Source organism: Taudactylus pleione, unplaced genomic scaffold (genome assembly GCF_031769625.1).
Source record: "Taudactylus pleione unplaced genomic scaffold, aTauple2 ptg000206l, whole genome shotgun sequence".
NCBI classification, from domain to species: domain Eukaryota; kingdom Metazoa; phylum Chordata; class Amphibia; order Anura; family Myobatrachidae; genus Taudactylus; species Taudactylus pleione.
Genome location: NW_028284608.1, coordinates 5,919,330 through 5,933,284, shown reverse-complemented (window position 1 = coordinate 5,933,284; position 13,955 = coordinate 5,919,330). Strand labels below are relative to the sequence as shown.

General features: G+C 40.0%; 1 protein-coding gene across 9 annotated transcripts in view; it reads left to right on the top strand.

The window, feature by feature from the left end:
• Window positions 1–13,955, top strand: part of CCDC88A (coiled-coil and HOOK domain protein 88A) — a 199,402-nt gene that overhangs the window by 93,939 nt on the left and 91,508 nt on the right. For all 9 annotated transcript variants that reach the window (XM_088478026.1, XM_088478025.1, XM_088478024.1 and 6 more), the window contains exons 5-7: window positions 2,323–2,381; window positions 4,990–5,073; window positions 8,010–8,150. In XM_088478026.1, coding sequence (XP_088334152.1) covers window positions 2,323–2,381; window positions 4,990–5,073; window positions 8,010–8,150 — 284 coding nt within the window. The remainder of the gene's footprint in view (window positions 1–2,322; window positions 2,382–4,989; window positions 5,074–8,009; window positions 8,151–13,955) is intronic.

Sequence of the window (13,955 nt, the reverse complement as noted above, 5' to 3'; positions counted from 1 at the left end):
TATACCTCCCAACCTTCCTGCCTAATAGGAACAAAGCTGTCGCAGTCCGTATAGCAGGGCATGCCTTGTCTAAGTCGGGACATTGGGGAGGTATGACATTAGTGTGTTTAATGTACAATTAGCTTGCTTACTGTCCCATTAGTGTGCTTACTAATACCTTAGTGTGCTTACTGTCACCTTAGTGTGCTTCGTGTCCCATTAGCATGTTTACTATTACCTTAGTATGCTTAGTGTCCCATTAGTGTACTTACTGTCACCTTAGTGTGCTAGCTTACTGTCCCATTAGCGTGCTTACTGTCCCATTAGCATGCTTACTGTCCTGTTAGCGTGCTTACTGTCCTGTTAGCGTGCTTACTGTAATATCACTGTGCTTACTGTCACTTTAGCGTTCTTACTGTCACATTAGTGTGCTTACTAGTATATCATTGTGCTTACTGTCCCATTAGCATGCTTACTGTCCTGTTAGCGTGCTTACTGTCCCGTTAGCGTGCTTACTGTAATATCACTGTGCTTACTGTCACTTTAGCGTTCTTACTGTCACATTAGTGTGCTTACTATTATATCATTGTGCTTACTGTCACATTATTGTCCTTACTATCATATTAGCGTGCTTACTGTCACATTAGTGTTCTTACTATCATATTAGCGTGCTTACTGTCACATTATTGTCCTTACTATTACATTACCCATCTCCAACTTTTCAAGATGCTACATTAGGATAAATGGGGCAGAGTGACACAAGAAAAGGGGGAAGGTGGGGGTGTGACCAGATGCGCTGGATCACCCCTGTCCCCCGTCATTTAAATGAGGCACCTACCTTGGCAGCATCTATTAGCAGGGAATGAGATATACCTCCCAACCTTCCTGCCTAATAGGAACAAAGCTGTCGCAGTCAGTATAGCGGGGCATGCCTTGTCTAAGTCGGGACATTGGGGAGGTATGACATTAGTGTGTTTAGTACCATAGACTTCTCCGGGTTTTCTGTAGATTACGCAAATCTAATGAAAATCTTCTGTATATTCAAAAACCAAACTTTTTCCTGGTATATGGGACACTTTAAGTGTATTTGACGAATGTAAATAATCCATAGTTAGCAATCAAAGACATGTTTTTATTAATCTGGTATCTGCTTTCCTGCAGCACACAATTGCTGTTTGCAAAACATCCTTAAAATGCCCTTTGTGTGTAAAAGAATAAATAATCTAATCTTACATCTGTAGTAATAATACAGTAGATTGCATTGTTTATATTTTGGATAGTTCTGCCCAATTCCTACTCAAACCTTTAAGGACACAACGCCAATCTGGCAAGACTTAGAGAGAGATGTTTTAATGTGTAAACATATTTTATTAAATACGTATATTGACTGCAAGAAGAGGCCTGCCAGATTGGGTCATGATTCTGAAAGCGGATGATGGCATACATGCCAAGATTATCTGAGAACTTAATCCAACCATGGCAATAACATGGGGGCACGTTACATTCTTCAGTCCCTACCTTCCGTACTTGGCATAGCGTGAAATTAAGCCGTTTTATTGAACTTGAGAGATCCTTGTTTGGTCTCAATAGAATTGATCTGTTATTGAAACCATTAAATACATATACAGTACGTTTAAACTTGCTTTTATTTAGTAGAATGGAGAGAAAGGATGTTTCTACTTGTCAAATATCCAAAATGTCATCCCTGAGTCACAGCCGTCCTTGATACAAGCAGGTGTCATAGGAAGATTACCAAACACATTTCTACTCAACAGTGTTTTTGGTTCTAACTGTTCTTATCACAAACTTTTGTTATGGTAGGACAAAGTTCATGATGTATTGTACATGTGTTTAATAAACATGTAAATGAATATTCCAAAGCCATAGAAACTGCTGTTTAAGGTTACTGGGGAAAACCTAAAACACAATTCAATGACCTTGTTTGGAGTATCTGAAAGAAACATATTTACCTTGTTACATTTGTAGTTATATTGTGCTCTTCTATAATAGGATCATCCTGGTCATTTGCTAAATTGACTACTGGTGTTTTTCCACACTATGATATAAATTTTCATAGCAGATGACTAAATTTATATATTTTATTTAATTCATTAACAGCTTCTTATATAGCGCAGCATATTCCGTTACGCTTTACAATTGGAAACATTTATAGAACAAAACAGGGTAATAACAGACATATATATATATATATAATGTAGGAAGGTCCTGCTCACAAGCTTACAATCTATAAATTGCTCTTTTGTTGGTATTTTTAAGCTTAATTACAATTGTAATATTACTTTCATTTTTTATTTTATTTTTTTTTTTATTATTTTTTGACAGAGCAATGTACTGAAGAGATGAGGAAGATGCTGCTTCTTTTGTTGGGCTGTGCAGTTCAGGTAACCATTTCATCTTGTAGGATGACAACATATAAACATTCCTGGTCAGTTGCTGTACAATATTTCTATTTTTTGCTCCGTTTGCTCACAAAAATAAGCATATTTGTGACATAATGGGGATCCTGCGCTGCTTTAGCATCTTTTGCCGTAGTATCGCCTGCGTCTTTATGCTAATGCTAGTATAAGTCCTTCCCTGGTGTACAAGCGTGCGACTGAGTGTGCAAGGACTGAGACACCCACTTTGTGCGTCTCTACGCACAATAATCCTGCTTGGCGCATCATTAGAAACTTGCAGCAGTCCTATCCTGGCTGCAGATTATCCATCAGAGTATGGCCTCCAATCTGAGCGATTAAGCGTCTGAAATCGCAGCCAGTTATGTGGCACTTCCATAACGTGCCCACCGATGGTGCATCTCTGTGTGTCTGCATAGCTACCTCCCGGCCACTTCCCCAGGAATGCCCTATACATTTCCAGTAGATCTCTGAGGCTGTATATCGTACATGGTGTGGAATGCATACGCTGTGTGACTTAGTAGTGAATAACATTGAATTTTGCTTGTATGGGAATAGCTGCAGCCAAACTGTGCCAGGAATATGCCACATAACATTACGGAAACATCACAACTCTTCCCTGGTGGAGACGAGCGCTCAGGCTGTAGAGCTACTTAGGCTCCTGCCGTACGTGCGCTTGTCCCATAGTCATGAGCATAGTGAAGGATGTTTTGTGTGGCTATATTGCCTTCCTCTGCTGTGTGGACGTCCTGTTGTCTTTTCTCTTTGCACTACTGAGCTCATAAACATGCATTGTCAGGTATGATAATTGCTTTATGTGCTACAACCATGGACCATTTCTTATGAGACTGGGGGCTCAACCAAGAGCTTGCATTGATGTGCAGCAGCTCGCTTGTTTTGCCCTGCACTTTGCATGATCACATGTATATCCCATTCCTGGAGGATGCACCTATGCCCTTAACTGACACGGAGTTCCCATGCTAGTCTCACCTTAGACGTAGTCAATCATGAAACCTTATCAAGTTGAGCTCTCTTAGTCACTGACACTGCAGCCAAATCCGCTGAACAAAAAAAACTTTCTTTCATATTCACTGATGTCTCGCCTTGCAGTCATGTTCGTCATAATTTTAGGCAACCAGGGCAGTCCATTTTTGTATGCTTGACTCTGTTTCAATTTTCAAGAGTGTCTACATCTATATTGGAATGTCACTGTCCATTGAAGCACCTTAAGATGTTTTGTGGAGAGCAAACAATAGCTTATCATCATTTAAGACCTAATAGTTTGAGTATTATCAAACCTTCTAAAGAGGACAAGTGGAAGTATAGCCCATAGCAACCAATCAGATTATAGCTATCATTTATGTAATACATAGAGATGTGCGCAGACCCCCGTGTTTTGGTTCTAAATTGTCTTTTGGTTTTGGCAAAACCTCCCTCAAGTGTTTTCGTTTTTGGTTTTGGATTTCCATAAAAATTTATAAAACCGCTAATAGCAAGTAACTTGGACCTGTTGTTGTTCCTATAGTATTATTAACATCATTAACATTAATTTCCAGTTAATTTTGACCCCTCACAGCACCTGAAATCACGAGAGAGGGACTTAAATGCAATCCAAAACATTCGAGATCTGGTGTTTAGATCCCAGTGTCGAACTTGGAGAGAAGATCTGAGTCTAGGACTTAGAACCCCAAAGTGATCCGAGCCAGGACTCTGTTGGACTCAGAAACCCAAAGTGATCCGAGACGGGACACTATTTCACTCGGAACCCTATAGTTGGGCTGTGTTCAGTTTTCTGCAAAAACAAATTTGTCATCTCTAGTAATACAGTCTATAAAATGATAGCTAGAAACTGCTGTTTATTGAAACTAATCTTCCCACACAGTTACAACTTTTATTTTAAACCTCATGAGTGCTGAAACACTTCGAGCTCTTGAAAGTTGAACCTAAATGACCAGAATGTTGGGAGGGATGAATGCTAAGCATTCCCCAGGCATACTTGTCTACTCATCCAGAGACTCATGAACTTCGCTGAGCTCTCGAAGACTCCTGGGAGAGTAGGCCTCCTAGAGGCTGCCAGTGCCTTGATGACGCTATTTGCTGCTAGTTGCGTCATTATGGCCCTGCTGCCCACTGTGTGATTCCCCCAGGGTACATACTTGTCCCAATTCCAGGCCATGTCCCAATTCCACAGATACCTGCAATAATAATAGGTGTACAAATTTGAATCGCAAAGGGCAGCTCTTCCGAAAAGTTGTCCTTTGCGATGATGAGACTTCCGGGACTATGACCCGGGAGTCCTTCTGCGCATGCGCTGGCTGACGCGCAATCCTATTGGATCCCCTTAGGAAATAATGTGAAAAGAAGCCCTGATGGGATTGCCTACCGGGTACAAGCTCCAGAAAGTTTACCTATCTGGAGCTTTGTACATATGGGAAATCCCCAAAAATTGCAGGTATCGGGACTTTGGCTGCATTTTGACTTTAGTACATCTGCCCTGTATCTGCATTTGTACACGTTAGTGCATGAAGCCAAATGTGACCATGGAAATCATGTTTAATAATTAACGATTGTCATTCTTGCCTCACATCTTTTACAGTGCGAAAGAAAAGAAGAATTTATTGATAAAATACAAGATTTGGATTTTGATACAAAAGCCGCTGTCGCAGCTTACATCCAGGAGGTATCGTTTCCTATTATTCATGGCTGTTATGTTGTTTTCTGCAATGACCAGACTTCTATTCTGGAGCACATTATATAAGTTAGTATCGGACGAGCATCGCTGGCCAGTGACTGTCGGCGGATGAAGATCATATGAGAGATGAATGGAGATAAACAGCTGTATCCTGCCCTACTGGAGAATAATCCTGATATAACTGGCCTGTTTACCACAGCACGACAAGCACAAGGCTTGTCTATAGTCATAGGCCAGCTGTTATGACTAAACACTGCATCCTGAGGTTATGACTTTTAGCTTGCTTATTATTGCTGTTCTGTGTGCCAACAGTATGAGGGTGAATGGGAATGTACAGTACAGCTATGTGAGTACACAGGGGTCCTGTGCTTTGTATAGTTTCTCTGCTCTGTCACAGACTTTAAAGAAGGCTCCACCTTTAGACACAGGACTGTTGTAAAAACTGCACAAAAAGGAAATTGCCCACGGCCCAGCGGCACCACCATAAACTACTTAGTAATGGTGCCTGGACAGTCAAGTTATTATTAATATTATTACCAGTTGCTTATATAGCGCACACAAATTCTGCAGCGCTTTACAGAGAATATTTGGCCATTTACATCAGTCCCTGCCCCAGTGGAGCTTACAGTCTATATTACCTACCACATGTTCACATACATCCACCTAGGGCTAATTTTTGTTGGGAACCAAGTAACCTACCAGTATATTAGATGAAACCCATGCAAGCACAGGGAGAATGTACAAACTCCTCACAGATAGGGACGTAGCGGGAATCGAACTCACGACCTCAATGCTGTGAGGTAGCATTGCTAACCATTACACTGTTTGTGCTACCCTATTTATATCTTAAACACTTAGGCCCGTATTCAATTTGAGGCAAAAAGTCCAGACTTTTCGCCTGCTGGACTTTTCGCCTCCTTCGTCTGTTTTCCAGGCGGAAAAGTGTTGCGCGCGTGCCCGATATTCCCCGTATTCAATTTGAAAGGACGCAAAATCGGGACCCGGCGAAATTTTAAGCGGCGAGAAAAATAACTGGAATTTTCGGGAAATCATTCTTGGGTCCCCCCAAAGAAGTCCAGACATGGGGGATCACTATGGGTACCCCTGCGTCTTTGAAGAAGGTGATGCATAAGAGTATTTAGCAATTTTTTGGGGGGAAAAGTAACTATGCCCATCAAATTTGGGGTACATGAAAATGGGTGCAAGCATATTTTTAAGTCCCTAAAATTATTATTTTTTTAATTTTTAAAAATGCACCTGCCGCTACTACACGTAATGAAGAAAACACCTGCCGCATACTTTGGAACCCCTCTGGATTGAATGTATCTATTTTACAAGTGTTTTCCCTATTTATTTTTTTTAACCCCAAAATTTTAAATATATTTTTTTGGGGGTGACGCTATTTTTTTTACACACATCGTTTTTAGGGGGCATTCTCAGGGGTGCAGGCTATTTTTTTAAAGCCTGCACCCCTAAACCCCAATTCTGCATTTTTTTTTCACCAGCTAAAGGCTGGAGAAAACTTATCCCCGTTTTTTTTACATTGACTTTTCGCAACGGCGAAAAGTCTTTGTAATTGAATACGGGGATAATGACAAAAGGCAAAAGTGACGTCATCGGCGATAAATTATCGCCAATAACGGGTTTTCGCCTCAAATTGAATATGGCCCTATGTTTCCAAGGAAGAAATGAGATCCCTTGTTGTAAAGAACTGAAATGATTATTATTATCCTTTATTTATATGGCGGTACAAGGATTCAACAGTGCCTTACAAAGTATTTAAGCACGCACAGTTTGATATAGCCTGTAGTAAGGAGACCCTCCTCAAAAATCAAGTTAACTGTCAGTGGGGTCCAGCTACATTCAGGTTTCGCAGCAACTGATTGCTTTGGCCGTGGGTCTTCAGTCATTTGTCACGTACGCTATGGTCCAGATGCTCTGACATTGTTGTGGTGTCCCGCCTGGTAATGGAGGGGGGTGTAGGGAATGATCCTGAACTTTCATTTGTCCCCAAACTTGATCCGTACATAACAGCTTTATAATAGTGGATCACAGATTAAATGCACTGAGCCTGATGGGTCTCAAGGAAGGACTAGAACTCAATGAGAGATTCATCTAGAACTCAATGAGAGGTTGATCTCGAACTCAATTAAAGGTTCATCTAGAACTCAATGAGCGGTTCATCTAGAACTCAATGAGAGGTTGATCTAGAACTCAATGAGAGTTTCATCTAGAACTCAATGAGAGGTTCATCTACATCCTCTGTGCATATGAACACTCCTACATTAAGTGGATGACATGAAATGTGAATCCTATTGAGATATATTTTAGACTGTAAATAAAAACAGCTGCATTGTTCCATAAACCTACTTCTATTTACTTGTGTTTCTATTTATTGATGGTTCTGGGTTCATTAATTATCACCATCTAAGATATATATTTTTTTTTCATAAGCCAAATAGAAAATACACCTGTGAATTTGTATGTTTAATTGGAGCATGCTATAAAGTCTGATTTTAGTTTTATGAAAACCCCTCTTTTAAAATCACCATAATGCTGTGTTTTATATACACCTGTAAGCACATCCAGATCATGCAGTGCTGCTTTATGCTTACAATCCAGATATCTGGCTCTCTAAATGCTCTTCCTGTCTGTGGAAGTCTAACCTAATAAAAGTGTTTCATTCTATACCATAAATGGGCCAAAAAGGCATATTATGCTAGCTTCCTGCTCTCCGCTCACAGAAATATACTCCGCTCGGGAACAAATCTGGGAAACCTTTAACACACAAATTTCACAGCCCTTTTTTAGGCTTTGAGTGAACCCTAAACCTGCTATTTTTTTTATTTTATCTTTTAAACTGTTTCCTGCTTGGGGAAAAAATTAAATGCTTGCTACAGTGTTTGATCTCCTGCTTTCCGAAGGTAACGCACAATCCAGAGAACGTATTGGACCTGCAGTTACTGGAGCCGGCCAACCTGTCCCCGGAGGATCTGGAATCTCTATTGAAGAGTACGGCCTTTCACTTAAAGAGGCTGGTGGACGAGAGAGACGAGCAGTCCGAGGTATGGCTAATGGGGATTCTGCACTGGCTTTTATATGTTTTTGTGAGTTGATTGATTGTTTTTATTTTCCTCGGGTTTGTCACAAAGTTGCTATCAGGGTACAATAGCCCAGAAGATGCGGCACGGCAAAGGAAATAACCAAAGCTTCCTGGTGATTTAAATACATAAAACATAAACAGCACAGAAAGAAAACATGGGTATAGTAACATTCTACAGGATATCTTGTGGAGCAATTTACTAAAAAGTTATATAATGAAGATATTTTCTATTGGTGTAGACAATATACAGACATTGTTATGGGGGATGATTAATCAAACCGTCCAAAGAGTACAAATGGGTGTTGCTCATAGCAACCAATAAGATTCTAATGATCATTTATCTAACATAGGCAATTATTGGTGCACAAGAATGTTTTGAAGTGCACCTATTGTTCCCTTCATTGGTTTCTTTAGAGCAATGACACATATGTAAGAGCTTGTTGATTTTCCTTGATGAACATTTGAAATGTTATTGTCATGATTACTAGAAAAGATATTAAATTGAGAAATCTGTTTCCAGTGGTAACCAAATTGCATGATCTTCATATTCTAATACACCAGTAACTACAGAAAGCATTATTAACTCTACACACACACATATATATATATATATATATATATATATGTGTGTGTGTGTAATTAGTGCACATGATGCTTACAGTAGAGATTTCCCTCCTTTGTTCTTTTTCCATTTCAGCTAAATCCTCCTTTTACATTTATTATTCAGAATGATCCAACATCATGTATATGTGGCGGATTGTAGTTATATGCGTTTCATAGTAATTCAACTTCATCAGGGTTTTTCAGCAAACTCCCTGTCTGACAGTGGATGCAGGACTAGATTAACAATGGGGCGGATTGATCTACAACTCCAGGCCTCCACATAAAAATAAGTCTATCATCATGACAGCATGATCATGACACCCGCCCAGCTGGCCACGCGGTGGGCCATAAATCACAAGTATTAAAATTGTATTTTCATTTATCTCACAAATTATGTAATATGTCTACAGTTAAATATTTAGTGAGGCATGGGGGGTGATAAAGTAGTGGAAGTACACGCCCACCTGGCACTGGCCACACCTCCTCTGCTTCTCACAATAGGCCTTTGATCATTTTCATCCCCAGGCCCATGTAGCCCATAATCCGGCCCTGTACAGCATTTATTTTTCAGATGGTGTCCATATAATTACCAAATATGTGACTAGGCTTCTGGCAATGTATTGCTGACACTACTATATGTGCTGTAGCTTCTTGCCATTACCAGTATGTCATATTTTTTAATTTCTCAAGTGGCTTTAGGATAGGTCTTGTGCCCCAGTTTTTCTCAGGAAGTATTATTATTATTATTATTATTATTATTCTTTTGCCCACAAATTTTACTTTACTTTAATTTAATTTCCAGAGCTAACTGTGACAAGTTGGAAGAGTTTCTTATAACTGTTTAAGTTATTTGGGACGGAAAAGGAAGTATGTGGGCTGAGTAAGCATTAGGTTGCATGAGAGTGCCTTGGCGTTTCATTTAAAGATGTTGATTTCTCTAGACTGGGTGCGCTGGTCTGTTATATTACACTTGTTTCTCAGTGTTTTAAGGAAAGATTAGTGTTGGGAAGTGTTACATTTATGCTCTGCTCGCTAATAGTAAGATGAAGGCAGTACATCTTTGTCATGCAGTTATGGGAAGTCCAGAGCTATTTACAAGACTTCGGCACAGGGAGAATTGACCAGGATCCAGTAGGATGTCTACAGGGGATCGTCATACAGCAGCTGTCCAGCAGATTTGTGCAGCATTGTGCCCCCAGTGTGATGAATCACTCCATGCCGCTGTGTGAATTATAATTAGTGGGGGGGTTATTGCACAGCAATAAACTGGTGATCTCTTCTTCACTATTCTTTACAGTCTTGCCCCAAGCATATTATGAACGTGTTTGCTGCATAAAGCCTTACAAATCACTTTTCCTGTTGCCTGTGACATGTTGTGCAATAAAGACTACTCCACGTGTGTGTTTCATGCAGTTGGCATCTCTTCTCGTCGTCTTACTGTCTGTTTGGACTGCAATGTACTAAGGGCTGGTGACCTAAAATAAATCACTGTCTCCAAGAGAAAAGAAACCCATAATATGTCCTGAAAGGCTTTTTTCTGATACTCGTCAAGAATTGATCATCACCGCTCTGATCTACTGATGGAGAACGTATTAATCACTTTTTTTTTTTTTTTATGTGCAATTAACTTCTTAAGGTGCCTGCACACATGGTGATATTTTAGCCGATCTGGCCGATTCCGACGCATCGGAACGACAGATGGTGTAAAATATGCCCAAATCGTGAGTCCCCACTCATGATTACGATGTGATGCACATCCCCGCAGGTCATACATCACATCTTCAGATCTGCCGTGCTGTAGGGCAGATCTGACAATCTCAGTCACGATGCACTGGATAGTTTAGGAGTCACGATAGATCGTGTGTCAAATTGGCAGCTTTTTCAGACCAAATCGTTCCCACAACTGCCGAGGAGAGTTCAGGGGGAAATCGTACACATCGTGGGATTGTGAGCACATCGCTATGCGTGTAGGCACCTTTAGAATAACAATACACCAATCCTAGAATTATACTCTTACACAGTAGCCCTGGCACCACTCAGTGTATCACGGCCACTGAGAGCCTCCACCCTTATGTGAGCCATACATCAGTGACGCAATTCCTCTTCGCTGATCTGGTTCCGCCAATCGTCAATCAAAAACTGCCAATCTGTTTGTCAATCCGTAGGGGAATCAGGGAAATTCAACATGCTAAAAATCCCCAATTCGCCAATTCAGACCATTTTCATGTCGGAATTTGGGGAATCAAGATTGTCCAACATGTTGGATTTTTTCAAGACCCCGACACATGGGTAATTGCCGCTATTAATGGCAGATTAGTTATAGAGCGGCACAGCTCCATGTTGGTATATTTACGCGGTTACTTTTTATCACAGCCTTACTGACACAGGATTACAAGTAGCATGGATGGTCTTTTTCTCCTCAGAGACTAGAGTTCTGGATCTATAAAAACAGGCTAGTAACACGTTTTAACAGCCAAGAAAAAAGAAATAAATAAGTACAACGCTTTACATGGAATACAAAAGAAAAATTGTAAAAGTTTCACGTACGTGTAAAGAGGCAATCTAAAACGTAAAAAAAATAAAGAATTGAAATACAAAATGGGTCACCTTTTGTTTGAAGGAATTGATTTAGTTTCCTGGGGTGTAGCATCGAAAGATGTGGTCAATCCCGGACCCCTTAAAACTGACCCTGCATTTTTACTTCTTCCCCGTCCTCCGCAATCCACCCTCATGACCTTATTAGGAGTGTGGGTAAATGAATCACTCCTGTGACTCCCAAACCCATTTTGTATTATTTAATATTTCACTAAGGGGCATAACTTGATCCCTTGACCTCTTATCACTGATTCTGAGTTTTAGTGTGTTTCCTGATATTGGTGGGTCCCTATTTGGCCTTGAGTTCTCCTACATGGAGAGTATGCCCTGATATGACTTTTGACAGAGGTTCCTTTTTGAAGTTTAGCTGATCATAAAATATTTAGAATAACAAGCCCTGTGCATTCAGGTTCTAATTAAACCCAGGGTGTTTTAGCATTCGAATACTTTGGGATAAAAGGGCAGGAGGTTTCCAAACTCAGAAAATTGGAGTAAGCAAGATTAAACAATCACCCAGATACCCTGCCATGTCTATGATCTATGTTGACCATAAGACATACTAGTCTGGGCTCTACGTACACCCTACTGTGGTTATGGCTCATTCTAAAGTGTTCACAATACAGAAAAAAAAATTATTGATATGAAGGCACAAAGCTCCTAATTGTAGCAACCGAAAAATCCCTTTCCACATGATTGCGGTAGCACAATAATTAAATAATTAAAACAGTCAGGGGCCCTTCTAATCAATGTCTCAAATAAAATAGATGCTAAACAAATAATTGTATAAAAATGATCAGACAAAAAAAATACACATGTTCAACTTCATAGTGCTTGAAGTCTAAATGGTTAATTGTTATAGTAAAGGAATATCTAAGAATCGATGCATAATTAATCACCAATAAATGATTCTTTGTTATCAAAACATGCTTAGAAACAACATTTTGTGGCTGAATACTCCTCAGTGACTTGTAATAGGTTCATAATTTGCTATAGAAGGTGTATTAAGTTAACCCGTATATAAATCCTTCCTTGCCAGGTATCCTCTTAGAATTTTGGAAAATATGTATGAATCACAGAAATGGTCTGTGCTGGTGCTCTAAAGGGCAAATGTAAGAGAATGTGATTTTGGTGGTGAGTTCAAACTCCCTGGAAATTTTAGCCTCCAAACCACAGAATTTAATACCCATTGGTTTGGAGGGTTCAAATGCATATCTCCCATATTAAATGAATATGGGGGAGCTTTATTTTATGTACAGTATTAAGATAATGGCAAAAAAAAAAATTATTATGAGGAGCAAAAAGTATTGAAAAAAAAAAAAAGAGGCCACTATTATTTTTATTATTTGTATTGGGCTGTGCGATAGAAGCCCTGGAATAGTGCTGGATGGCATAATACTGTATCTGTGTCTCAGATTCTTGACATATGTGTATGTGAAATGTCTGTTCTTGTTGTCGGAGTTTTGGGCTTTTAGTAAAAGCCGGATAAAGGGTCCTGGGGATGTGGATGTGAGAAGAGAAGGGAGGGCTCCATCCACAGGACCATTTCAGGTGTTTGGACTCTCAGCCTGAGAGCAGGCTGATTAGCGATTGCACCTGGAAGAGGCTCTTATAAGCTGGGTCAGGGTTTGGCTCAGTGTCTCACACCAGGGGAGAGCAAACAGGCAGGCTTGTTCAGAGACACTGTGTTATACTTATTGTAAGTACTGTGCATATGCCTATGTTTGTGGTAAGGGCAATAGGCCCTGCCATTTTGGAGAGAGGTAATCTGTTGTTTAGTTAGTGCCCAGATGGGCTAGGATTTATTTTTATTATTTCTGTTTTTATACTGCACAATAAAAACTAGCTACGGCTATCTTGCACGAAAACAGTGGACTGGTGTGCTGTTTCCTGGCTGCTGTGTGTTTTGGAGGTGTCCATCTATCCCAGGAGAGTGACGTCCTACCCCGAACCCATTACAGTTGTCAGATACGTCTTTGTAGTAGGTAGCGTACTAGTTAACTAAATAATAAGTAATGCAGTAACAATAAGGGGGCACAGAAAACAATTTAATTTAAGGGGCACACTTTTTGTTTTGTTCTTAACTTTAACTTTAGTAACCACTGACCAGGGGAACCAGAACGGGGCCAGTGCTACTTAGCATCGGCCCAGGACGATTTTGTTTCAGTGGGTTAACCCGTTAGCAGGTTAATGTATTCAGTGATTTATATATACACACGAAGCAGTGGCTTTTGTAAGCCGCCATTTCACAATGGGTGGAGCTGAAAATTTAAAGTGGCATTAACCATCAGTGTAAATTCCGGCATGCTTTACACTGAATGTTAGTGCCACTTTAAATTTTCCAACTCCAACTTGCTGAGAAGCCGCAGGCTTTGTAAATAATAGTCTTAATTCTACTGAATCGCATCTATAAGTCCTGGTCCGCTCTTAATTTGCTTTTAATGCTTGAAAATCACATTTAAAGTAGGATGAATAGTTTGTTACGAGCTCATGCTAACCATTATGTTGTCAAATTTGAATTCCACATTTAAAATGTTAGGACTCAGCACAACCTATTTGTCTTTAATGCATG